This window comes from Grammomys surdaster, unplaced genomic scaffold (assembly GCF_004785775.1).
Source record: "Grammomys surdaster isolate TR1022 unplaced genomic scaffold, NIH_TR_1.0 332949, whole genome shotgun sequence".
Classification (NCBI taxonomy): Eukaryota; Metazoa; Chordata; class Mammalia; order Rodentia; family Muridae; genus Grammomys; species Grammomys surdaster.
Window position 1 is genome coordinate 20,267 of NW_021628145.1, and position 25,311 is coordinate 45,577.

The following is a 25,311-nucleotide window of genomic DNA, read 5'->3' on the forward strand; positions in this document are numbered from 1 at the left end:
GACACACACATCACGGAGCGTGACCCAAGCTGAACCTGCTGGCACCGTCAAGCTATAATGCTGGCTAAACAGGCAGAGTCAGAGGACTGCTCCACCTGGCCTCCCTGTGTGTTCCCAAGCCTAGCCGAACTCCTCTAGGCTTGTCCTCAGAATTCTTGCCAGTTCTTCCTTAACTGCATAACTCTGCTCATGAGTTTTTTCTTGCTGTTAATTTAGCCATGCCCCCTTCATGGCAGATGAAGTACAGAATGTCTAGAGGACACCTGGATCTCTGAGGAAGCCCTGACAGTCTCAAAGCAGTCCTGAAGTCTGATCCACACAGCAGACAGTGAGAAGCCTCTGTCCAGGAACGCAGGTAACCAAACCCTTCTGGAAGGCAGAGCCCCCTCTCTGAGCTACCTGAGGGGTCCTCAGCAGGTGGGAGGGTGGGAAATGAATCAAATAAGAACGGGAAACAATACAAACCATTTACAAAATCTGCTTGTTACCTGTCCTTGGCTGTGAGGTCAGAAACCGGGCAGTGCACTGAGGGAAGTGGTAATGTCCCATGCTCAGCACTTGCAGACAGACAGCTTTCAGAGACGGGTTTTGTACTGGCAAATTCAATAACGTATTTCAACATGTCGGGGAGTGGGAACCGAGATGGGCCCGAGCCGTACTTCACATACCTAAGAGGCAAAGACACTGGAACACTACTGCCCAAGTCTGCTATGCATTGTAATAACTGCTGACAAAGACTTACCATGCAGAGCTGCTAATATAATAATAACCCAGCTATAATCCCAGCAGCTCAGGAGGTTGAAGTAGAAAGATCACAAAAAGTTTGAGCCCTGACTGGATTACAAAGTAAGTCTGGGGCAAGCTACCAACAGCCTATCTCAATATAACAACAAAGTCCTATATTATTCCTAAAGGCATATACTATTTAATTGGTTACTCAATCTATAGGGTTAAGAGTGAAGGCCGCCAGCAGTCTGATGCCTCACAGAGAACAGTTTCAGACGGCTCCAGCTCTGCTCTCCTGTCCCACCAGTTAGGCTCTGCTCACAAACCTAAGTTCTTTCTTAGAGGACAGTGTTCCAGACTGAGAAACAAGCTGGTCATTAGTTCTCATGGCATTGTCTTTGTCCTCTCTAAACCAACTGCCTCATAACCGAGAGTGAGAAAAATCCAAAAATAAACATTAGGCCTTAACAAAGACAAGGTGGTGGTAGCCCATGCCTTTGATCCTAGCACTTGGGAGGCAGAGAACTCTGATTTCTGTGAGTTCAAAGCCAGCACAGTCAGTCTATGGAGCCAAAGTTGTCTCCAAAACCCAAAACCAAACCAACCAACAAAACAGCCCCCCAAAACCAAAAACCACCACCACCTCCACCAAAAAGGAAAGAAAGAAAAAAAGGGGGGGGGGGAGGGAGGGAGGCAGGCCGGCAGGCGGGCAGGAGGGAAGGAAAGAAATTAGACATTAAAGGTCAGAGCCCCCCCCCCAAAAAAAACCAGCAATCTTCCTTTTACAGGGTCTTAAATACTCTATTTTTTTAAATTAATGTATCTTATGTACACTACACTGTAGCTGTCTTCAGACACACCAGAAGAGGGCATCAGATCTCATTACAGATGGTTGTGAGCCACCATGTGGTTGCTGGGAATTGAACTCAGGACCTCTGGAAGAGCAGCAGTCAGTGCTCTTAACCGCTGAGCCATCTCTCCACCCCTTATATACTCTATTATTCATAAATGTGATCAATTGCATAGGCCAGCCAGTTATAAATTATTCAAGATTTCTCCAGTAGGAGTAATATTCTCAAATATGTGACTGAAATAATAGAGTACTTTTACAGTTATTTAGGATATATTTTTATTTTATGTGTATGGATATTTTGCCTGCAAGTATATCTGCACCACATGCATGCCTGGTGCCCTAGATGCCCATAAAAAGGGTGTAGGACTCATGATAACTAGAGTTATGAACTGTCACAAGCTGCTATGTGGATCCTGGGAACTGACCCTGGATCCTCTGCAAGTGGTAACTACTGAGCCACCACTCCGACTGGACACTTTCACTTGCGTGCATGTATGCTTAGAGTCCAGAAGAGGGCACTGCATTCCCTGAAGCTTGATTACAGGTGGTTGTGGCCATATGACACGAGCGAGCATAGTGTACACTTTTCACCTCTGAGCCATCTCCAATCTCTAGACAAACTATTCTAACAATACTTACTATCTGCCATTACTAGCACATTACTTTAAAGTCACTATGGAGATGCAGGCAGGACGGGAAATCACGGTCATGCTCAGACACATCACACTGTCTGAGGACACAGGAGACTCCACCTCCACAACAACGGTAGTTCCTGTGGTCAGTTAAGTGAGCAGCGCAGGGCTGCAAACACCTATAATTCCGACAGTTGAGAGGCAGAGGCAGGCAAATCATTACGATCTTAAGACCAGCCCTGATCCACAAAACAAGTTCAGGCCAACCAAGGCTTGCTTACACAGCGAGATCTTTTCTCTAAAAACCTAAACCAGCAAACAAAAGAAGGAAGAAAATGAAAACACGAGTAGAAAATGAGCATTTTTAACTCAGCATCAAACTCATGACACAGGACGGAGAGCAAAGGCAGCCGTAGCAAGGCTTGCCTACCACCTACGATGATGTCTCTCAGGGTCACTAACAGAGAGCTGGCATGTGCCTGCCAGGGTGAAAAACCTGAGCCAGTTGTTTAATCCCTGGCACTCACTTGGCCATGCTCTTGCGCTACTAGTTTATCAAACTCAATGCACACTTCACAGAGGGCAGAGCTGGCACTTCAGCACAGAAATGGGTGCCAGCCTTCAGCCCCTCCAGGCTTATTACATTTTAATAAAATACTTAATATAAAATCCCGCACAAGTTTTTCTCCTCTAAGGAACTTGTGTTTATTTGTCACCATCACTTCTGAGTCCCCGCTCTGAGAGCCATGACTTCACAATGCAGCACCTGCTTTGACTAATAGGACCAGGGCAAGGGAGGAACGGGCTGGGACAGGAAGGGATAGAGTCCCTACCTAGAGTCTAGAGCATTTGCCTACCATCTACAAGGTGTTCAAGTCTCAGCACAGGATAAAAACAAAAACACAGCAAAGGTAGTTTCAAAATTGTCTTGTCTATCATGTACACAAGAAATCTCCCTCTCAGTATCTTACATAGTTACTTACAGAAATAATAAGCATTTTATTTGTTTTCTGAGACAAGGTCAGGGATAATCCCAGTTGGCCTGAAAGTCTCCATCCTCCTGTCCCTAAGTCCTGAGCTCATAGGTATGCTCCACCATACCCTACCTTTTTGTTTTTCTGAGGCAGAGTTTACGCTGTACTCAGATTAGCCTAACCTGGACTACATAGCCCAAACCAGTCTCAAAAACCACTCAATTCTCTTGTCTCCCAAATTCTGAGACTACTGGCCACGATGCCTATTTTTAGACTTAAAAGTGATGTATGGATGTGTTAAGAAAATCCAAATATAAAGTTGTATTAAAAAAAAAAACATTAAAGTTACCGACCCCCATCTCAGTTCTGTATCTCACAGAATGTTCTTGGATATATGTGGGGTATGTCACATATATACATACATGTTTGTATAGGTTAAAAAAATCCACTCATTTATTGTTATGTGTATGAGTGTTTTGCCTGCATATTTGTATGTGTATCACGTGTGTGCAGGAACCTACAGAAACCTGAGAAGGTATCAAATTCCTTCCAAGTGGAGCCATAGATAGTAGTGACCTGTCACACGGATGCTAGGAACCAACCAAGCCAGTTCTTTCTTCTGCAAGAGCAGTAAACAGTAAGTGTTCTTTGCAGAGCATTCTCTAGTCTTTAGTTCATATCTAGGAAGTTACATTTTGGCCAGTAAGGTGGCTTAATAGAGAAAAGTGTTTGCTGCCAAGCCTGATGCACTGAGTTTAGTTTCTAGGACCCACATGGCTGAAGGAGAGTCAACTTTAGAAAGCATCCTCTGACCTCCATATACTCACAAATGTACACATAAAATAAGTAAATAAACAAAAAAAACAAAATTAAAATTACCACCCGTTGGTTTTAAAGCTAGAGGGCTCAGTAGTTAAGAGCATAGTCTCTTATGAAAGGCCCTCGTTCCACTCCTAGCAGTGTGGATAAACTCAGTCTGTAACTGTAGATCCAGGGTATCTGACACTCTCTTCTGGCCTCCAGAGATACCAGCACTCCCAGATGTACATAGTCACACATAGATACAACATATAAATCATTCAAAAAGAAACAGCAATATTACACTAAGGAAATTAATTCCAAAGTCTCAGTGACTCTTGCTTTAAGTTCTCTAAAAATAACTGGGCCAGTGACATGGCACAGCAGATAAAGGCACTTGTCACCAAGCTTGCTGACCTAGGTTTGATCCCCAGAATCCACATAAAGATAGAGAGAGAAAATTGATTCTGCAGGCTGTCACCTGACCTTCTTATGAATGCAGCGGAACATATGTCCATATTCTCTCCCTCTCCCCCCCTTCTCCTACCCCACACTCCCACACAGCAAATAATGTTTGTTAAATGTTAGTTAATATTGGATCTGGGTAGAGCTTGTGAGGACCTGGCAGTGGACTGGTGAGGTCGGAGAGAGGGTGTTACTAAGATGAAGCAGTTAAGAGCACCAGCTGCTCTTCCAGAGGATCCCGGTTCAAGTCCCAGGACCCGCATGGCGGCTCCCCAGCTGTCTAATTCCAGTTACAGAAACTCTGACACTCATACAGACACGCACACACACAAGCAGGCAGAAAGAAGAACACTTCCAAAAAGGCACAGGAAATTTAAAAAAAAAAAAAAAAAACTAGATGAAGAAGAGAGGAAGCTACCAACAGTATGGATTTCCTTTGTAAATGTTAAAGCAATCTATCTAGACTACGAAGACCTTGCCTAAGGAGATCTGGGTGATTCCATTTTAAAACAAAGAAAGCGCAGTCTGCCAGAAGAACCTTGTACACACCAGGAGCTTGAGCTCCAGTACTCGGTCAGCATCACCCCATCTCAACACTCTACAAGCCCATTTTCCCCAAGTGAAATAGCCAGGCTTGGAGGCCATTCAATGCAATTCCAACCCTTAGGGAGGTAGAGGCAGGAGAATCAGAAGTCCAAGGTCATCCTCTTTTAGAGTTTGGGCTACAGAAAACTCTGTCTCAAAAAATCCATAGAGGACAAGTGACAGACAGCATTGCTTCTCACATTCGTTTAGTCAGAGAGCAGAAAGAGCAGGAAGAGAGACTGCCAGAGTCACAGTGTGCCTGGGTCCCTCAAGCCCTCAGGAGCACTCCCCCACACATGCCAGCTAGCCCTGAAGACTCCTTTATATCTATAGTGAGGATATTGGCTATCTTATAAAACACCAGTTATTAGTTACGCTCGGGACTTCTAAACACAATCTCTGATCTTATGCTTGCTTTATGTTTCAAAGCATAAAACTACCCAGAGACTCACCTTTCTAATTTTTGCTGCAGAACTTGTATTTCCTCCTTCAACTTCCGAATACTCTCTCTCTTACTTCGGATAAGCTCTTTGCTCTTGTACATGTACCTAAACAAATGACAATCAAGTACAAGAGTTCTATCAGCAAGTATCAGTGACAAAACCTCAGTGAAGGTCTCCTCACACAGGCAGTTATCCATTAACCAATACTAAATTTTTATTTTATTTTGGGGGTTTTGGGCTTTAGACAGAATCTCATAGCCCAGAGTGGTCTCCAACTCCCTCTGTAGTGGAGGCTCCCCTTGAATTTCGGGCTAAGTTACGGGGTACCAAACCCACCAGAGTGCACTGCCGTGGATCACACTCAGGCTACAGTTCTCAACCCCAAGGTCAGCAAGGATGGATGCCCACTCTCACCATTATCCCTAAATGCTTTCCTAAAGGTGAAGGCAGTACAGTAGGTAAGTCAAAGAAACAAAAGGTGCAGAGACAGCAGCACAGGAGGCAGAGCTGTTCTTCAGCTGCTGCTTGCAGCAGCCACAAGACCCTAGCAGACTTAGTGAGTTTATTCCAACCCAAAGAGACAATGTCACTTAATAACCAGTACAATCAACCTGATTTCCATCTGCTCAAAGAGAACAGAGTAAAATTTCAAAAACTCAGAATATCAAAAGTTTGATTTACCTAATGATGGAAGGGCTGTACACCAAAATTTGTAGCACATCACAGAGAAATAAAGATGTGAAAACAAAATGATGCTCAGAAGAAAAAGATCACAATCTAAGACGTCATTTCTCCCCAAACTGAGTGACAGGTGTGGCACAATCCAACCAAATATCCCTTATTTTGGCAGAAACTGGCAAGACACTAAAATTTCCATGGAAATGCAAGGAGCCAAAAGCTAAAACCATTTTGAAGCAAAAGACTCTGGAGAGTGTATGGATTCTCTTGCCAAATTAAACAAAATGAAAACAAACAAACAAATTTAAAAATGTCTCAAGTTCCAGGGGGAGTGGGGATGAGCTCTGAGATAGATCTGCTTCCTTACTAATATGCTAATATTGGGTGCTTGAGCTCTCTCGATCTCTCTCTCCCCACCCCAATATAACTGGGTCCTTCTTAGAGAAGCTTTCAAAAAATCAATTTTCCATGTGGTGGCTGGAGAATGAGGGCTTTTTTTAAATGTCAAAGTTAGAGAAAGTTATGTTCCCCAATTTGGATGTAAAACAGAAACTTAAGTATAATTAGAAACTTAGTTGATATTCCAGTGGGTTTGTATATATAGTTTTACCATGACATTGTAAACTAGTACCTGCCTTGCATTTTTTACTCTATTGGTTTACAGTGTCCACAGATTTATGTTTTTATGGATTTATGTTCTGAGCCCAGATATATGCCTAGCTCTTCAGTCACAGTGCTGCACTCTGGAAGGTTCATACAATTGAAATGTGCACATTATCAGCTGTCCAGGTGATCTCCACACACAGTTACATAGCTCACAGTCCTTTCTACTGCCGCGCTTAAAATCAGAGTCAGTTAACCAATACTCACCTATCCATATAGATAATCTGAGGAAATTCCAGCTTATTATGAATTTTCTCAGGCTGCCCAAGAGACTGATTAAACTCAAATCTGGAGAGTTCAAAGGTCAACACTGGAGGCAGCTTTGTAAACCAACGCTGCCAAGGTAACATGGGGAAAAGAGAAGTTACTGTCAAGAAATAAACTTAAAATACCTTTCACCAAACTTCTTTTGATATGGAATTTATATCTAAGACAACTTAATATTAAATAGCATTTAATCTCACCTACTATCTTAAATACTTAGGATTATACTTGAAGAGTATGACCAAACCTCCCTCAGCCTCCAAAACTACTGGCTAGCACTGCGTTCAACCATCACCTTTAGAAATAACCACTGCAGGATACAAGAACTGACCAAACACCAAAGCAAGTCATTCCCTAAGAGTCGTTAGAATTTAAGATGTTGAGATCTTACAGGAAACACCCTAACAGCATGTAACTAGGGGATAACTGCATCCAATAATCATCTAAAAAGACAGACACTGTAAATATATTATGTACTGTTTATTTATAGCTAGCCACAGTTTAAGTCCTGTTTATGAATAAAATTTTAAAATAGTCTCAGGATGTTATAATCTTCCATGTTTCTGAGGAAAATAATCTCTGACTTCCAAGATACAAGTTTCTGAAAAGACAGCCAGGCCAGTGAACCTACAATGGCACCCAGAGTTTCAGAGTAGAATTGCTTCCTGAAATGAAAAGAACCCAGTTGAACACGCTGAGTACAGCTGAGGAAAGCCTGTACTAGCAGAAGCTTTGCTCACCCCACTAGAGGCTCCCACAGGTAGCTGTTGGCACCAGGTACAACTAACTGATCCCCTCACAGCTAAATGTTTTTATCTTTGTTGTTTGCTTGAGACAGGGTCTCAATCACTAAACAGCTACTGCTGGCCTTGAACTTTTAACAATCCTGATTAATCAGTCTTGTAAATGACAGAATTACAAACATAAGCCACCTTGCCTTCGGGTTAAATCTAATTAAACAAGCATAATGACTCTTGCTAGGGTTTTATTTTTACAGACTTCTGCTTTTTACTGGATACCGCTTAAGTAGTAACTACTCATTCCTAAGAGAAAGCATCACTGTACACACAGGGTACAGCTCATCCTGGAGAAGCTGAGGAGGAAGCGCTCTCCATATTCTAGCATCTTCTAGAGCTAAAACACCTCCACAGGCCCATGTCAGGTGCTCTACCTCAAATCAAGTCAGTTTCTCCTATCATAATTCTTAAATGGACAGTTCCAAAAGCCAGTTTTGCCTCAAAAATGTGTGAGAGTAAGCCAAATGAGGTAACGTGGACAATTACACTGCACTGACGCTCACTAATCTCTGCCTAACTGGAATGTTGATGTATTAATTACCCTCACATTAATATATTCTTTCCAACCCATCAAACCTAAGAATCCCACATAAATGAAAATTACATTTTAAAATGTAAAAGCAAAGGCCGAAATTACAAACTGAGAATAAATATTGTAACAGGAAAATATTCTAAATGGCATACCATAAGAGTTATTCACTTTTACTCTCCGAAATATGGAGACAGTGCATTCTCCCTACTCAGGCACAGGTAGGCGTCAACAGAAAGGGAGAAACTTGATCATACTGAAAGCATCAGAAGCAGCATAAACCTTTACACACGTAACTCAGCTTTAGCAGGAACTTCAGAGTGTAAAGACTCATGATTCACATCAACTGGTTAGAGATGGGAGACAGATCCACGTTCTGCTCAGCGTGTGGTGACCTAACATGTGAACTTGTTTGCCTACAAGTTCAGTCCTACTTAATTGGCTTTGTCACTGGCAATATACAGCTTACCTCTTGTCCATACTTCACTGAACGATCAGAAGGAAGCAGTGCGATGTCACCTTCCACCATGGCCCCTTCCAAACACTCGTCTAAGTTGTGGTAACCGTTTACCTGAAGAGGGTACTGGCCGAAGGTCTCGTTGTTACAAAAGGGCTTTCCTAGGCAAAGAGAGGATTGTTCAGTTTCACTACCACCATTTAAAGTCTAGTTCTCTGGCTCCACTGAGACACCGCCTTTTAGGATTCAGTAGTTTCTGAGAACTGGTGAAAAATACACTGGTGGAAGGCATGAGCACGCTACATGTAGCAAACCCAAGGCACTTGCCTTCTCGTCAAACCCATCACCAGAGTCCTGGCTGCACTGGAATACAACTACAGAAGATGCACCAGAGCAACGGAGGCCTGAGTCATGGTTAACTATGCATGCTAGGGCACAGTCGGTGAATGCCAGACTTAGGGGGTTATTACAAACAAATTACATTCTTCAAAAACACGTATTTCAATATGGACACCATGCTCAACACCTGTAGTCCTGGTCCTTGAAAGGCTGACTATTGAGAATTCAAGGCCATCCTAAACTACACAGCAAGACACTGTCTCAAAAAAAAAAAAAAAAATCAATAACTCAAAATATTTCAAGGGAAAAGAAAGGGTAGAAGTGAAGCCCAGTCATACATGAACCACGCTTGGAGGCTGAGGGACACTTCTGACTCAATATGGGCAGTCCTGGGTTGCTTTCTCCACGGGAAGGGATTTCAATACTGATTAAAACAAACTCTGAGGCTAAGTGTTCTAGGTTAGCCCTAGCTCCTTTGTGTGTGGGGCTTACTAACCCACGCAGGCACAAGGAGGAAGTCAGCTTGGGGATCTTCCATCTTCTCCATCTCTTGGGGGTGGGCAGTCTCACAAAATGTAAAATGGGACTATGCTGGCTAGTTTCATGGCAACTTGACACAAGCTAGAGTTATCTGAAAAGAGGGAACCTTAACTGAGAATTTGCATCCATAGGATCTGGCTGTAGAGATTTCTCTTAATTAGTGATTGATATGGAAGAGCCCAGCCCATTGTGGACAGTGCCATCCTTAGGCTGGTGGTCCTGGGTTCTATAAGAAAGCAGGCTGAGCAAGCCATGGGAGCAGATCAGTAGTAAGCAGCACCCCTCCCTGGTCTGCTTCCATCCATTCCTGCCTCCAGCTGTTAAACCGGGATGGACGGCAGAGGTGTATTTCACATACCAGCGTGGACCTGGCTGGCAGGTTCTCCTGCAGGCATACCCTGCCCGCTACCATGAACTTCTCCAACCCAGGGGCTGGGCTGCCCTTTCCTATATGACCCAACTGTTTTGGCTACCTGGTTCCCTTCTCCTTCCCCCCTCTCCCTACATGGCTCAGGGTCACAACTACTCTGGACTCATCCAGATGTCCCTGCCTCTGGCTATGCTCTCCCACATATCTACAATGAACAACCATGTCCTTTCCTTTTTAATTCTTTTTTTTTTCCATTCACTAGCCCTGCCCTGATTTTCTTCAATGATGGATTGTGATGTGGAAGTATAAGCCAAATACATCCTTTCCTCTCTAACTTGGTTTTGGTCATGGTACTTTATCATCACAGCAATAGTAACCCTAAATAAGAAAAGGATGTTTTAAAATTGTATGTATAAATTGAGAATTTAAATAGATACTTGACTTTTTTTTTTTTTTTTGGTTTTTTTCGAGACAGGGTTTTTCTGTGTAGCCCTGGCTGCCCTGGAACTCACTGTAGACCAGGCTGGCCTCGAACTCAGAAATCCGCCTGCCTCTGCCTCCCAAGTGCTGGGATTAAAGGCGTGCACCACCACTGCCCAGCTGATATTTGACATTTAAAAATGCTCATTCTTTGAAGAAATTGTGTGTGGTGATTTATGAGGAAAGTCTCTAACAGGCTCAGGCATGGGAAAACCTCATGCCCAGTTTGTAGGCTTAGGCGGTATGGCCTCAGTAGAGAAGGATGTCACCCGAGGCTGCCTGAGGAATTCACAGCCTCACTCGACTTTCAGTTTGGTCTCTCCTCTCTCAGCTTCCTGCTCCTGGCGCCATGCCTGCCATGACTCCCCACCATCACGCCCTCTGGAATAGCAGCTAAAATTACACTTGATAATTTGCTTTTGGTCATGGTGTTTTACCCAACAGAAAAGTACCTAATGCAGAAGCTCGTACAGAGAATTACTCTCTGGATGGCCTGAAGCGATCAAGAACCTGACCTTGCTGACTTTCTGGAGGAATGTGGAAGACCTTGGAACTAAAGTGTTGACTTAGGCAGAGCTTAAAGGAGTGTTCTAATAGGAGCCAAGCTGCCGAGAGCAAGGAGAGTGCAGAAGCCTGGCAGCCAAGATGAACAGCACCAGGCCAGTCCTGTGATAGTCTGGAAAGAGTCTGGGCCACCTTCTGCCTTTACACTATGAACTTGCCTGAGGCAAACTTTAAAACAGGACTGATTTCTTTGGCAGAGAAAATTTCAAGACTGCATCATGTTGAGTTTACGGCATGGTTATTATTGTCGATGCTTCCATAGGTCTACCATGAAAAAGACATGGGGCAGAAAAAAGGACAAAATGTACGGTTTGGAGAGAAAAGAATACCAGGAAGTTTAATGTTATGGGTAAAACACATGTGGGAGGAAGGGCTGTAACTGTTAGGAGGTTCAGAACTTTAAGGATAGGCTGTTCTGTGTCAGAACAGATGAAGGGTTTCCTCAGGGCAAGACCACACACAGCAAACTTCCAACTTGCAACAGAGAACTCCTAGAAAGCAACAAGAGTAAAAGCCTTTGCTAACGTGACTCAAGAAAGCAAGGATCCAGCCCAAGCTGGCAGCCAAAGTTGGCAATGTCTGTTGTCCATGTGGTGCTGACTTAAAGAGACTTTAAGCCCTTTAAAACTGAAGTCCCAGACAGCAGACACTGAGCTACAAGATGTGGGCTTTGTCCTGGTAGATTTTGGTTTTATACTGATCCAATATTTCCTCACTACGCCCCCACTCCTCCCTTTTGGTATGAGAATGTATATATTCTGTGCCATTATATGTTCAGAATATGTAAACTGCCTTTTGATTGTACAAGGGGCTACAATTAAGAGACTGCCTTAAGTCTCAGAAGAGACTTTAGACTTTTAAATAGAAGACTGTGAAAGACTACAGACAATTTTGGAAGTTAGATTAAATAGTTTACACTACACTATGGCCATGAGCCTACGGAGGCCAGGGAGTAAGATACTGCAGTTTAAATGAGACGTGTTTCTCAGGGTCTCATATCTGAACCTTTTTTGTCCATGAGGTAGCCTTGTTAGCTGAGGTAGCTATGTCTTTGGGAGGTGGACTGTGAGAGTTCACAGCTTTGCCCTGCTTCCCATTTGCTCTGGCTGCTTCATGCTTACAATTAAAGATGTGACCTCTCAGTCAGTTTCCTGCCAGCTGCCAAATGCCATTTTGTTCTCACCACTATGGATTCTAACCCTCTAGACCCAGAAGCTAAAACACTTCTCCATAGTCATGATATCTTATCACAGCAACAGAGCAGTAGCTACTACACATGGTACTGGGCTGTATCTAACACACACACACACACACACACACACACACACACACACACCCCTGTGGCTGTTGGTGTACCAGTTTAAGAATGCACCCAGAGTTCTAGTCCTAGTACCAACAATAAATACATACAGTAAGTCTAAAACACAAGGTCCAGTGGTGGTGCGTGGCTACAATCTCATGGGAGTGAGGCTGATATAGGGAAGAACTGGCCATGGGTTCACAAGCTGCTGAATCCACAGAAGTTTCCATACTACTCTATTTACACACAGTCAAAACCCTGACACTAAACTGTTTAAATATTCAGAGAGTAGACAAGCATTTCTGGCAGTTTGATTCTATAGAACCTGAGATTAGATGGTCCATCAGGAAAAGCAATATAGAAAATTAAGTAGCACTGCCATCAACACAGACATTGTACAATTTAACATGACAATTCTAGGACAAAGACTGTGTCCACTGTACAGATCTAGAGACTGAGGATTCAGACTATGTGCCCATAGTTACACAGAGAAAAGCCAGAGAGCATTCAGTTTGTTGGACTTTCAAGTCTATCCTGTTTCCCTGCAAGGATGCAGTAATGAAAACCAGTCATAGCTGACAACAAACACACAGGACAAAGACCTTTACCTTCTCGGACCCCTTCAGTCAGGAAAGTACCGTAGAATAGCTGCACCATGGGATTTTCAGATTTATTCCTGAGACTGCTGCTATTTTAAAAGAGAGAAGACAGTTCTTGTCAGTTGAATCAAATACATGCTCACGGTACCTTAGTATCTATCTAAGGAAGCAAAGATGCAGCCCAGCTCGGAAACTGACAAGAAGATGCCTGGCACTGTGCTGGTGATGCAATGTGTGAAGCCTGACCTTGGGTCACACTTGGTGACAAATATATGTGTATATACATTTGCTATATATACAGCTATGTCTGATTACATGTATATACAGGGTAGAGAACAGCACAGTAGTGAAGAATGGACTCCCCCCAGAGTTTTACAAGTAAATGCTTACAAATCTTCTTAGTGGCACAATAAGCAGCATGGAAATGTTCTTTTCCTAAAGCTGACCTTACACTGTAGTTAAGTGTGCAAGTTCCCAGTTGCAAAACTATTTCATGGTATTTTATTCTCCAACTCCAGACTTAAAATTATTTAGAAGAGTGAGTTCTTGGCAGCCACACACAGATGATACAGGTCCTCACGGCCCTGACTTCCACCTGTGTCTATGGCTGGGTGGGGTGACTGACCTACATGCTCTGTGAATGAAGATGTCACAGGTGAGTGACATTAAATATAATGCTTCCATACCATACCCCATGTCCACATTTAGGATTCATCTACCCACTTTTAATTACATCTTACAACCAAGCACTTAGTTCAGGTTCAGAGAAACGAAAGTTAAGGGGACAGTCTAGATCTCTAGAGAGAAAGCCAAAGCAGGGTTCAGTGGCCACCAAGAAGTTTGGCAAACACTGGTAATCTCTACTTTAGAAGAGTGACTTCGCCCACCAACTGTTTTCAGCAGCCACTGGGGGTTAGAAGGATGTGCAGACAAACCCTCAACACTCACTTAACATTAACAGCTAGCTGGAACGCATCCTCCAGCCAATCCAGGAGCTTGTGCGTGAATTCACTCACATCTTGCTATAAGAGAGGCATAAATTGCAGTAAGTTAGATGCAATACTGTACTCAGGGAAACAAAGGTCTGCCTTTAAGCCCTCAGATAAATATTCTACTTCTGTGACATAATCTCCCTTTTAGGGGGCAAACTTGCAAAAAAGACATAGGAACAGGGAGCCCAGTGACCAGAGACAAACAGCAGAGCATTGGTGTGATGTGACTAAGCTAGGCCAGGAAGGAAGTGGAACTCTTCAGGGCTGGCCACATCTATATGTGACCAAAACAAAACAAACAAAGCAAAAGAAGAAAACAAACATCATCTCCAATTAGGCATTTTTAAAAAGGCATCTTAAAAAGAACAGACTGGAGTCCCCTGAGTACTGTGAGATGTGACAGAGAAAGGCAATTCTACAAGCTCTTCTGAGAATGCTGGTTAGCTATGTGGCCATGACAGAGTGGACTTCACACTGTAGAGGACGCAGCTGGTGCGACAGCAGCAGCTCTGAGTCAACAGCAGGTGGAGAATGGAAGGGGAAGATTCCATGACTGGAAGAGAAAAGCTGCTTGATTCGAGTTTGATGGGTTGGAAAAGAGGGTTTCTATCCCAGAGTGACCAGACTCAGGAGGCTGAGGCTGGAGGACCTGACATTCAATGATCACCTGGGTTCAATACTGAGACCTGCCTCAAAACACAAACCAAATCAAAAGCTGGACCATCAGACGCAGGACTGACTCTTCTCAATTATCCCTCGGTATAGCTCACTGGATTACTTTTCGAATTTGCTACTGCTTCAAAAGCCTCCGTTGGGATTGAGTCGAGAAAGCCATCCTCCTCTGCTTCGATGCTCTTCCTCCCGCTTCTGCCTCCTTTAGTGCCAGCACCCATGCACCTCTCACTCGTGCACAGACACACCTGCTCTCTAACTACACCTTCGGACAGCAATAAAGGGCAGATGAAGTCAGTCATCTTGCCTAGCTCTGTTCAGAGCTCGTCACACAGTAACAATTCAAACAGTAGTACCACACTAGCAAAGGGTGACTCAGACACTGGCCTTTGAAATACGACAAGGGAATAAAAGTACCTGTTGCTCCTCGGATGATCTGAAGGCCCCTTTCAGTAGATCCAGAGCTGCAGAAGGATCTACAAATTTTCGATTTGATCCCAACAACAAAGCAAATAAATACTGAAGCTCTTGCATAAACATGATATTTCTTTTTTCCTAGAGAAAACACAGCCAAGATCTTATTTGCAAAGTTTGGAGGAACAAAGAAAAAGTTATCAACAATCACTAATTCACATTTACCAAGGTCTAGACCAGTGAGACTGACAGAGGGACCAGATGAGGACAGCAGGTGTGACCCTAGAGCACAGGGGAGGTGTGAAGCAGTCAGGGAACATGCTAAGGAATGTTTTGGAGTTTCTTGCAGCTGGCCGCCCACATAAGAGGATGTACTGCAGCATGGTGCCATGCAAGGGCAAGATGGATGCAGTCCAAGAAGGGCCTGGCTCGGCCTCAGCTATCTGCTCTGCATCCCCTGACCTCAGCAGCACATGGCAGAAGAGAGACAGCCCCTGGAGAACAGCTTCTGAGTGTCGCCAACAGTGCAGCACTAAGGTTAAATAAAACAATGCCTCACTGCACTTTCTTGGGACTGTTTCCTAATTTTATTTTACTTAACTGTATCTTTGTAAGCTCTTACTTCTTATCCCAAGGAGGGAGAATGACTTAACCAAGGATTATCACAGTTCCCACACTCAGCCCAGCAACACAGAAACTCTGTATCAGTGCCAACTTACAGTGTGACTTCGACAATTTTCAAGGATGTTCTGTGGCAGGCTATAACTGAGAACAAGTCTTCGAAATTCAGGCAACTGAAAGAGAGACTAAAAGAAAGAAATTCATTCTCAACTACTTTCAAAACTGTTGAGGCCTGCTCCTTTTAATATAACTGTGGCCATTTTGTATTCAGTCTCCATATTGCTGAAAAGGTGAGTACAGGCTCTCTCCGCTACCCAGAAGGAAGTATCCGTAGCTGACACTGAAAACTTCTCCTAAAAGGCCATAGCACTGTGGCTGTATTACTGATGCTGCTATCTCAGTGCTCTGAAGCTCCCCTGTGCACCACAGTCCACCATTCCTCTTACCTCACTTAGGACCAATCAGCTTAAACATCAGCCAAAATGTCGAACTGCCTTCACCCTTGCCTCTTACTGTCCATATGGTTTGTGTGGCAGTTCCTGAACCTCAACAAAAACAATTGCAGTTTTGTTTTCTAAATTACCTAACAGGGTCTTATTAGATAATTTAGGCTGGCCTTGTACTCCCTACGTAGCCAAGGCTGGCCTCAAATTCCTGATCCTCCTGCCTCAGACACCTGACTGCTAGGATTACAGGCATGTTTAATTATAGGTGTAGTATTTCAAAGCCAGGCGTGGTAGCTTGGAGTAACCGCAGTACTCAGCTGAAGCAAAAGGAGTACAGTGACTTCAGGGACACTGGGATCCAGGGAGACCCAGGCCTGTCACTACACTGTGAAATCCTATCTCTAATCATTATCTTGTTTTTAAAGTATCTATACTGTTATGCTACCAATTCTTCTACTATTATAAGAAAATGAATGGGCTGGAGACATGGCTCAGAGGTTAAGAGCACTGACTGCTCTTCCAGAGGTCCTGAGTTCAATTCCCAGTAAACACATGGTGGCTCACAACCATCTGTAATGGGATTCAATGCCCTCTTCTGGTGTGTCTGAAGACAACTATGGTGTGCTCATATACATAAAGTAAGTAAATCTTAAAAAAATAAGAAAATGATTATGCACAAAGATTAATAAAATCATCAATTCTTTTAGGTAGTAAAAGAAACAATGCCTAGAAAGAGGAATGAACAATGCTGGATTAATACATATAGATACAAACTTAGTAACAGAATTAGGTGTCATCAAAGTGATACTGCAGAAGTTTGGTTCCTGGAACAGGATGTCTCCCAACTGCCTGTAACTCCAGCTACAGAGAACCCAACACCGTCTCTCTGCATCCTTCGGCACCTGTGTGCACATAGTATGTGTGCATATATGGACACAAATAAACAGAAACCTTTTATAAAAACTGGTTTGAAAATGCATTCATCACGTCCCTCCTCTGCAGTGGGACAGTTAACTGACAAGCATGTGTGCATCCACACGAGCAATCTCAGAAATACACCGTGTGTGACAGAGCTGGGCACAGAACTGGCTCAGGCCTATAATAAGCACCAAGACCCTAAATCAGAAGGACTGCCTCATGTTCAAAGCTAGCCTGGACTATACAGTGAGTTTTGGGCCTAGCTTTGGGCTGCATGGGAAGACTCTCAATGAAAAATAAATGAATAAATAAATAAAGGTTACACAAAAGTGTAATTCTATTTAAGGCTATACACATGTATGATTAGGTCTGTGTTGGAAAGAAGGTGATGACAGATGGGACTCAGTAGTACTTGGACTTATCTGTCCATCCATCCATCCATCCATCCATCCATCCATCCATCCATGATATTTTCAAGACAGGGCTTCTCTGTAGACCAGGCTGGCCTTGAACTCACAGAGATTTTTTGCCCGCTTTTGCCTCCTGAGTCCTGGGACTAAAGGTGTGCGCCACCACAGGCTGGTGCACTGGGATTTTGTATAACATTCACTTTAAGACAGCGCTGAACGTGTACACTCAGAGACCAGAAAGTGCTGGGTGTTCTCCTCCATCATTTTCTACTTATTCCCCAGAGTCAGGATCTCGCCTGGAACCTAGTGGGGCTTTCTAAGCTCAGCTGGAATGAGCCCAACGATCTATCTCCATCCACTGGAAGCAGAGGTTATCGCCATCTAGACGTCTGGCCTGTTACAAGGGTGCCGACTTTGATGCTCATGATCATACAGTGAGTGGACTTAACTGCTGGACCATTTCTCTAGCCTTGTAATGGTCACTTCTTATCTGAGTGGTAAGAGCAGCATAGTTCACCATCTCCGCATTCTGTCGTGTGCGAGTAGGTTTATTTCTAATGGTTCATTATGTAGTTAAGGCTGGTTTCAGACTTTTGGTCCTCCTGCTTTTTAGCTTGAGTGCAGAAACTGCAGATGTGTACCACCATGCATGTCCCGAATTCAAAAGTCTAAAGCGCTCAATACGTTTTCAGGTTTTGAATCTGGTATCCTACTGTTTCCTTATAACCTCCAACAACTATTCCAAAAATCTATCTGCCATTTTACCAACCTCTCAAAAAAAGAGTCTAAATGAAAACAGTTCATAAAGATAATAAGCTTGTTCAGTATCTCTCACAGCAGTAAAGGCTGAGGGCATTCTGACTCTAGGGTGCGCCTGTCTCCCCACACCTAAGACAGCTGCAGTCGGAGACTAACTCACTGGCAGGCCTACTTTCTACAGAGTGTTTATGACCAGGTCTCTCAGATCGTGGCTGCTATGGAATGCACCACAAAGCTCAGCGGGACTTGCGGCCACCTCCTGCTCTTGCCTTAAAGGTGATTACAGATCTGAGTCACCCCACGTGGCTTTGCTCCCCCTATACTCGCTGTACTTTTAATTTTAAGTATGTGTTTACTAAGGGGATGGATGGGAAAGCAGCACACACACATCAGGTCATTTGTATGGAAGCCTGCAGGAGTCAGTTCTCTCCATTCTTCACCAGCCAGTCCTAGCCATCTTGCTCTCACACAGGTTACTTACTTTTTATGCTTTACTCACGAATGTTCTGTATGTAGCTACATAATAACCCAAACCCCAGCCACCTTCACACCTCTGCTTAAAAGCCTCGACCAGCCAAGCTACCCCCGGCCAACCTACAGCAGCAGCACTCGAGCTGAGTTCTCTATTGCTGTGATGAAATACCATGACCGAAAAGCAAGCCAGGGAGGAAAGGGCTTATTCAGCCTACACATTCACATCGCTGTTGGTGGACAAAAGAAGGTAGGTCAGAAACTCAAGGAAGGCAGCAACCTGGAGTGAGGAGCTGCTGCAGAGGCCATGGAGGATTGCTGTTTACTGGCTTGCTCCTCACTGCTTATCAGCCTACTTACTTACAGAACCTAGAACCTCTAGGTCAGCGATGGCACCACTCACAAAAACTGGGCCCTCCCGCATTCCTGACTAATTCGGAGACTACCTTACAGCTGGATCTCATGGAAACATTTCCTCAACTGAGGCTCCTTCCTCTCTGGTGACTCTAGCTTCAAGTTGACACAAAACCAGCCAGTACATCTTCCTTCACAATGTCTTTGTGGCATTTATCACGGCCTGGTTCTCTAAACCAAACTGCAGGAGAGTACGGGCTTTGTCTTAGTCACTGCTGCTTCCATGGTCTAATCAGAGCCAGGCATACAGTAAACAACGTCTTTTGGCTTGAGTGGCTAGGTGGATGTCATAGAACCATAGAACAGACACACTGTAGGCAGGGAGAGGGAGGAACGTATGAAGCTGACGGTGCGAAGGAAATGTTTTTGTTAAGTGTGTGATAGCTAGTCTATTCTATGTCAACTTGACACACAAACTACATCAATCTAAGAGAAAGGAACTTCAACTGAGAAATTCCTCCCTCCGTAAGATCCAGCTGTTAGTGAGCAATGGGGGAGGCCCAATCCATTGTGGGTGGTAACATCTCTGGGCTGGTGGACTAGGTTCTGTAAGAAAGCAGGCTCCACAAGCCATGCAGAGCAAGCCAATAAGCAGCACCCCTCCACAGCCTCTGCCTCGGCTCCTGCCTCCAGGTTCCTGTCCTGACTTGCATCAATAATGAACAGTGGTATCAAAGTGTGAGCCAAACCGTTTCCTTCCTATGTTGGTTTGAAAAGAAATGGCTCCCATGGACTCATGTGTTTGAATCCTTGCCTATAGGGAGAGGCACTATCAGGTCTCGACTTTTTGGAGTGGGTGTGGCCTTGTTGGAGGAAGCATCACTGTGGAGGCTGGGTCTGAGATCACACACACCCAGCGTGGCAGTCTCCCTCTGCTGCCTGCAGTTCAAGATGTAGAGCTCTCAGCTACCTTTCCAGTACCATGTCTAATTTCGTGTCACCATGCTTTCCTCTATGATGATTACAGACTAAGCCTCTGAACTGTAAGCCAGCCCCAATTAAATGTTTTCCTTTATGAGAGTGGTCTCTTCATAGCAATAGAAACCCTAACTAAGACACTCCACAACTTGTTTTTTGGTCATGTGTTTTGTTGTAACAACAGACATCCTAAGATAAGCTGTACCAGGAGTAGGGAACTGCTGTGGCAGACCAGACTATGCTGTTTTAGGGAGGACTGTGGAAGGGTTTTGGAACTTTGGGCTAAAGAAGCCACTGAGTATTAAGAGTTCAGTGGACTATTCTGTAGGAGCTTGGAAGAAGGTTGTGAGCAGGGCAAATGATGGAGGCCTGGCTCCTGACTTTTCAGAGGGAAGCAAAGACTCTACCAGGCTTCTGTGTGAAGATTCTGTGGTTCTGGCTAGCTGGGCTGAAGAATCAGTCGTGATTAACAAGATATCAGTACGACTAAAGTGAAACCTTTGCTTTGCTGGAACAATTGACGCTGGTCGGCTGGAGCTGTGAAATTTAGTGGTCATTAAGAGCAGACCACTATCACTGAGGTGGAATCTTCTGGGAAGTGCTTCTCTGAAAGCACAGAGAAGCAATGCTTCAGAGGCAGCCAAGGTAGAACCTCAAGCTGGCAGGCAGACTTGGGACCGTGAAAGGGTCTCGGACAGTGGCTTGGCATGTGAGAGGACAGCAGAGGCCACTGAGGAGGATGCAGCGTTAGCAGTAGAAGCCCCTGAATTGAAGGGGTCATGGAAAAAGCTGAGACTTTGCACCATGAAGAGAGCCCAGGAGAGGCTTAGTTGCAGTAGACTCCAGCATTTGAGATACTAGTACCACAGAGAGATCACAATTGGTCGTAACTGCTGAGCCATCTCTCCGGCTCCAGGAAATACTTAATAGCCACTTCTCTTTAATAAAATCTATCCACCTGCTTGGCTTTACTAAGAACCTGAAAGTATTCTCTTCTGACGTAAAAGTACATTCAGTTAACTCCTATGTAGTGTTGTATACAAGGATCCATTCAGTTAACTCCTATGTAGTCCTGCACACAAGGATGTAAAACACAAGTACTTTGAACTCAGCACATCTACAGCCTTATCGGCAACTTCTGCCACAAGGTATTCCTCCCATGTCAAACGGCACTGAGCTATCTGGTCACTCCTCTAGACCTTGAGTCCTACGGATTTCACAGTCCTCCTTCCCCAAGAGTGTTTTCACAGGACTGGGACTGCGGCTCAGTGACAGAGTGTTTGGAGTAGATGACTATATGTGTGTGTGTATTCATATCTAATTCATGCAGAGCTAGCATGGTGGTACATGCCTAAAACCCTATCACTTGGGAGGTACAGGCAAACGGATCACAAATTTGAGGTCCGTCTAGGCTCCATAATGAAAACGAGTATTTTTACAGTCCTCTTTCCAGGATGCCCATCTGCCAAGCCCCTACTCCAGGCTACCCTGAATGGTATTCATTAACTGCTGACCCCGAACACTTAAGGTATTTATATCTCAATACTGTGCAGTTTAGACATCACCAATTCTCAGTCCAAACACACAAAAGTAACTACAACACAACAATGCTACAACAAAGACTACCTACCCAGTTTTACACAGTTTGATTCAACTTATACTTCACATGTTTCACTTTAGCAAACTATGAAATTATATCCAGGAGAAAATGGTTGTCTCTTAAAACACCATACCTGAATAACAGCACTGAACCAACATGTGTTGCCAACATTTTTCAGCCCAACCGGCCAACCATCCACTCTCCTCCAGTTATTGGGATTGTGGTTTTCTCCCCAAACTTCACAGCGTTTTCTCTTTGAGCGCTTAGTTTCTGCAGTGTTAGCCTCATGCGTTCTGTAGCATACCAACACCACATAGCAAATGAAGAAGAAGAAAAAAAAAAAAGTTAAAGAATGATTTACTATACAGACCGTGTTGGTAAATCTGAACAGATGATTCAATTCCCAGGATAACCATCCATTGGACAATCAGTGTCTACATAATAGCTCTGCAGTTTTAAGTAAGTGAAAAGAGAGGTTTAAATACAAACGTAAGCCCTTCCATCAGAAACTATTACTAGTAAGACACAGTAAAAATGAGTTGAGGTTCCAGGCTATTCATTCCTACCACATTAAAGGTTTACACTCAACCATGATATCCTACTGAAGGGCTTGCACTTACCAGAGACATAGGCTCATTATTGGTTTTCCTTAGTAACTGGGAACAAAATTTGTAAACTTCTACTCAAAGACTACAGACTGGGTTAAGAGCCTCCATGTCCTTTACTTTTCAGAGTGAACCAAGGGCCAAGCTGTTGGCACACACCTGGGATCCCAGCACTCTAGAGGGTGAGGGAAAAGGGTCACAGATTTCAGGCCATTATGAGACACCCCCTAACCCCCAAAAATAGAAAAAGGAGTAAAAGAAGAGGGAGGTGGGGAAGGGAACTGAATAAGCAAAGACTGTTCCTTAGAGAAACTATCTTGGAGCAATAAAGGGGCAGAAAGAGCCAGGAGTAGCTTTCCCAGAATGCAACAAAGCAATCACGAGGAACGAAGATCATAAATTAAAGGAACAACCTATTAAGATCTCTGTTGTCAGTCTGAATGTTAGGAGACTCCAGGAGACTCAAGGCAATGGCTGCCTGAAGGTCATCTTTGTTGTCGTGAGTGAGGTCTATCACTTCTGTGAGGAAGCAGAAATTCCATTAGTTCCTGTGCTCAAGAAGGAAGGAAGGTAAAACATTTCCAAGCACATGTATCCCTAATTCTCACCAGTGGCTCCTCTGTACACACCTTGTAACTGTCTCAGAGTCACATGAACAACATAACATAGCTGTGCTGCAATCTTATCCCGACAGTTCCCAAGTGAGTGACTAACAATGCACCAGAGCTGGGGATGGCCAGTGCACAGAAAACTGGCTGCTTAAGCAGAAAGACCTGAGCTCAGGTTCCAGCATCCATGTAAAAAGACAGGCACGAGGGTAACATGCCTATATTCTCAGTCCTGGGGGAGAAGAATGGACTTGGTGGCCTGGCTGCTTAGCCAACTGGTGAGTCCCAGGTTCAGTGAGTAGCCCTGTCTCAAAACGAAAGTAAGGTAGAGTGGCTGGAGAGATAGCTCAGCAATTAACAGCACCTACACGGTGGCTCACAACCATTCCTAACTAAAGCTTTTAGGGGTCCAACACCTACACAGTGGCTCACAACCATCCCTAACACAAGCTTTAGGGGTCCAACACCCTCTTTTGGCCTCTGAGGAGCACTAGGCAGCACCCAATGCACTGACATACACACATGCAAAACACTTATATACATAAAAATAACCAGAACTTTAAAAATAAATGAGATAGACAAAGACACCTAAAACAAAACCTCTGATCTACAAACACACACACACACACACACACACACACACACACACACACACACTAAATTACATTAATACCCCACAAAGTCAAAAATACATTTCATACCTGTAAGCTAATTGCCTTTATTATTGTAAAAATATCTTTGTAAAACATCCTAGCACAGGATAGTCAACTGTACATATAGTATTCTTTGATCAGTGGAGGGCTAGCTTTATTAAGTTGGCTTATGACCTAGTACAGACTTACAAAAACCAGTCACGAAGAAAATATATTTAAAGCCAGCCTGGGCTACAAAGTAAAGTAAGGGGAAGGAATGAAAAGAACCCAGGCCTGGCTCCCAGCGATGGCTCAGTGACCAGTCAAAGGGTCAATGACATAAATGAGCAATCGGTCGCTGTCGTCTGCTAGTTCAGAGAAGACTAGGGCAGGACACCTACTTGCTAAGAGATCTTTGCTGGTGGCACTCCCTTCTACTTCAGATGGTTCTGTAGCCGCTGTGTCGTGACCAGGCTCCTTTACTCTTTGGTCTGTGAGAAGGCTGACAGCCTGTGTGATGTCACCATTACTGGCCTAAGAGGAAAAAAAAAAAACTTTCTGAAGTAAAGCATGGCAGAGTTAATAGTGTGCGATAGTTTTGGCGCTGTTCTTTTACTACCATGGTGACACAATGAACAGACCAAGCCTAATCATAGCTCTGAGGCAGGGAGCAGGCAGAGAGCAGGCAGTCTCGTGAAGGCAGGGAGACTGGTGCACCTGGGGATGGATCAAGCCAGGTGACAGCAAGAGACTGAGCTGCAACATGAAAAGCAAGCCACAGCCTTGCTGGACAGTTCAGTCATTTCAGGAGCCTAACTTGACGGAACAGTTAGGACACATCGAGTCACTAAAGGGAACTGGCAGCTAACACAGGTGATAAGTGCATTCAGCCTAGACAGTAAAGTCATGAGCAGTCACTGTATTTTACAAGGTGACATACCTGTTTTGAACTTCTTACTAGGAAAACATTCTAAAAGGCACAACAATGCCCCTGACATTACCCAATCATAGACTCATGTTTTCTCTATACTGCCTATACCTGCTGGCTATTTTGAAACTAGGTGTGCTACCATTTCCTTGGGTAACATTCAGAATGTATTCTTTCAAAATATAACCAACAATGCTTAAGAATCTCACATGTTAAGAGCAGACAAGTTTCCTTCTGGAGTCATTTTTTGTCTGTTGGTCACATATGGATGCTCCCACAGGCTGCCCCCCACTGTACGTTCCCACCATCTACTTCAAAGTTTCGATGTTGAAGAGACCGCCCACCTGAGCGGGAGGGGTCCTGCTCCTGTTTTCACCTGCTATAGAAATAGTGGGTACTGACACACCTGTAATGTCAAACTGCTTCAGAGCCTGTCAGCTAAGCTGGGTCTGGAAACTAACCTTTAACGCTTCATGAAGGAAGGAAGGATCCTGGATGCCTGTGATTTCTCGCAGCTGATTTAACAGCATCTGGCAGCTCTGTTTTTGAGAAACAAAATCAGATACGTGTCAGAAAGCATTCCTGGGTACCTTCTGGACAGACAGGTCCCCAAAATTTGCACTTTTCACTTTATAAAGCACTGGCAAGCTGCATGTAGCAAGTTACTGATGGTCAGACACATTGTAAAATGTCAAGTCTATCATCGGTCTCCACATATACTTTGAGCAGTTACAAGAGATATATGACTCAACAGAAAACTCCAAATACCCAGGACACTTGAAACCAGTCAGCCTTAATGTACGTTAAGGAGCCTTGGGCTTTCCTTTCTGGGAACGGTGCATCAGAA

General features: G+C 44.0%; 1 protein-coding gene across 3 annotated transcripts in view; it reads right to left on the reverse strand.

Annotated features, from left to right (window-relative positions):
- The window catches only part of LOC114616673 (ubiquitin carboxyl-terminal hydrolase 28), a 41,454-nt gene extending 16,454 nt beyond the window's left edge, over nucleotides 1-25,000 (reverse strand). For 2 of the 3 annotated variants that reach the window (XM_028762103.1, XM_028762104.1), the window contains exons 1-12: nucleotides 24,926-25,000; nucleotides 23,938-24,070; nucleotides 22,710-22,815; nucleotides 21,825-21,984; nucleotides 15,854-15,940; nucleotides 15,138-15,275; nucleotides 14,005-14,078; nucleotides 13,066-13,142; nucleotides 8,877-9,025; nucleotides 7,025-7,152; nucleotides 5,486-5,581; nucleotides 489-668 (exon numbers count right to left, since the gene is read on the reverse strand). In XM_028762103.1, coding sequence (XP_028617936.1) covers nucleotides 489-668; nucleotides 5,486-5,581; nucleotides 7,025-7,152; nucleotides 8,877-9,025; nucleotides 13,066-13,142; nucleotides 14,005-14,078; nucleotides 15,138-15,275; nucleotides 15,854-15,940; nucleotides 21,825-21,984; nucleotides 22,710-22,815; nucleotides 23,938-24,070; nucleotides 24,926-24,994 — 1,397 coding nt within the window. In that variant the 5' untranslated portion in view covers nucleotides 24,995-25,000. Of the gene's footprint in view, nucleotides 1-488; nucleotides 669-5,485; nucleotides 5,582-7,024; nucleotides 7,153-8,876; nucleotides 9,026-13,065; nucleotides 13,146-14,004; nucleotides 14,079-15,137; nucleotides 15,276-15,853; nucleotides 15,941-21,824; nucleotides 21,985-22,709; nucleotides 22,816-23,937; nucleotides 24,071-24,925 lie in introns of all 3 variants that reach the window. The other variant, XM_028762101.1, reaches the window with a different exon arrangement.
- Nucleotides 25,001-25,311: the final 311 nt, after the last annotated feature.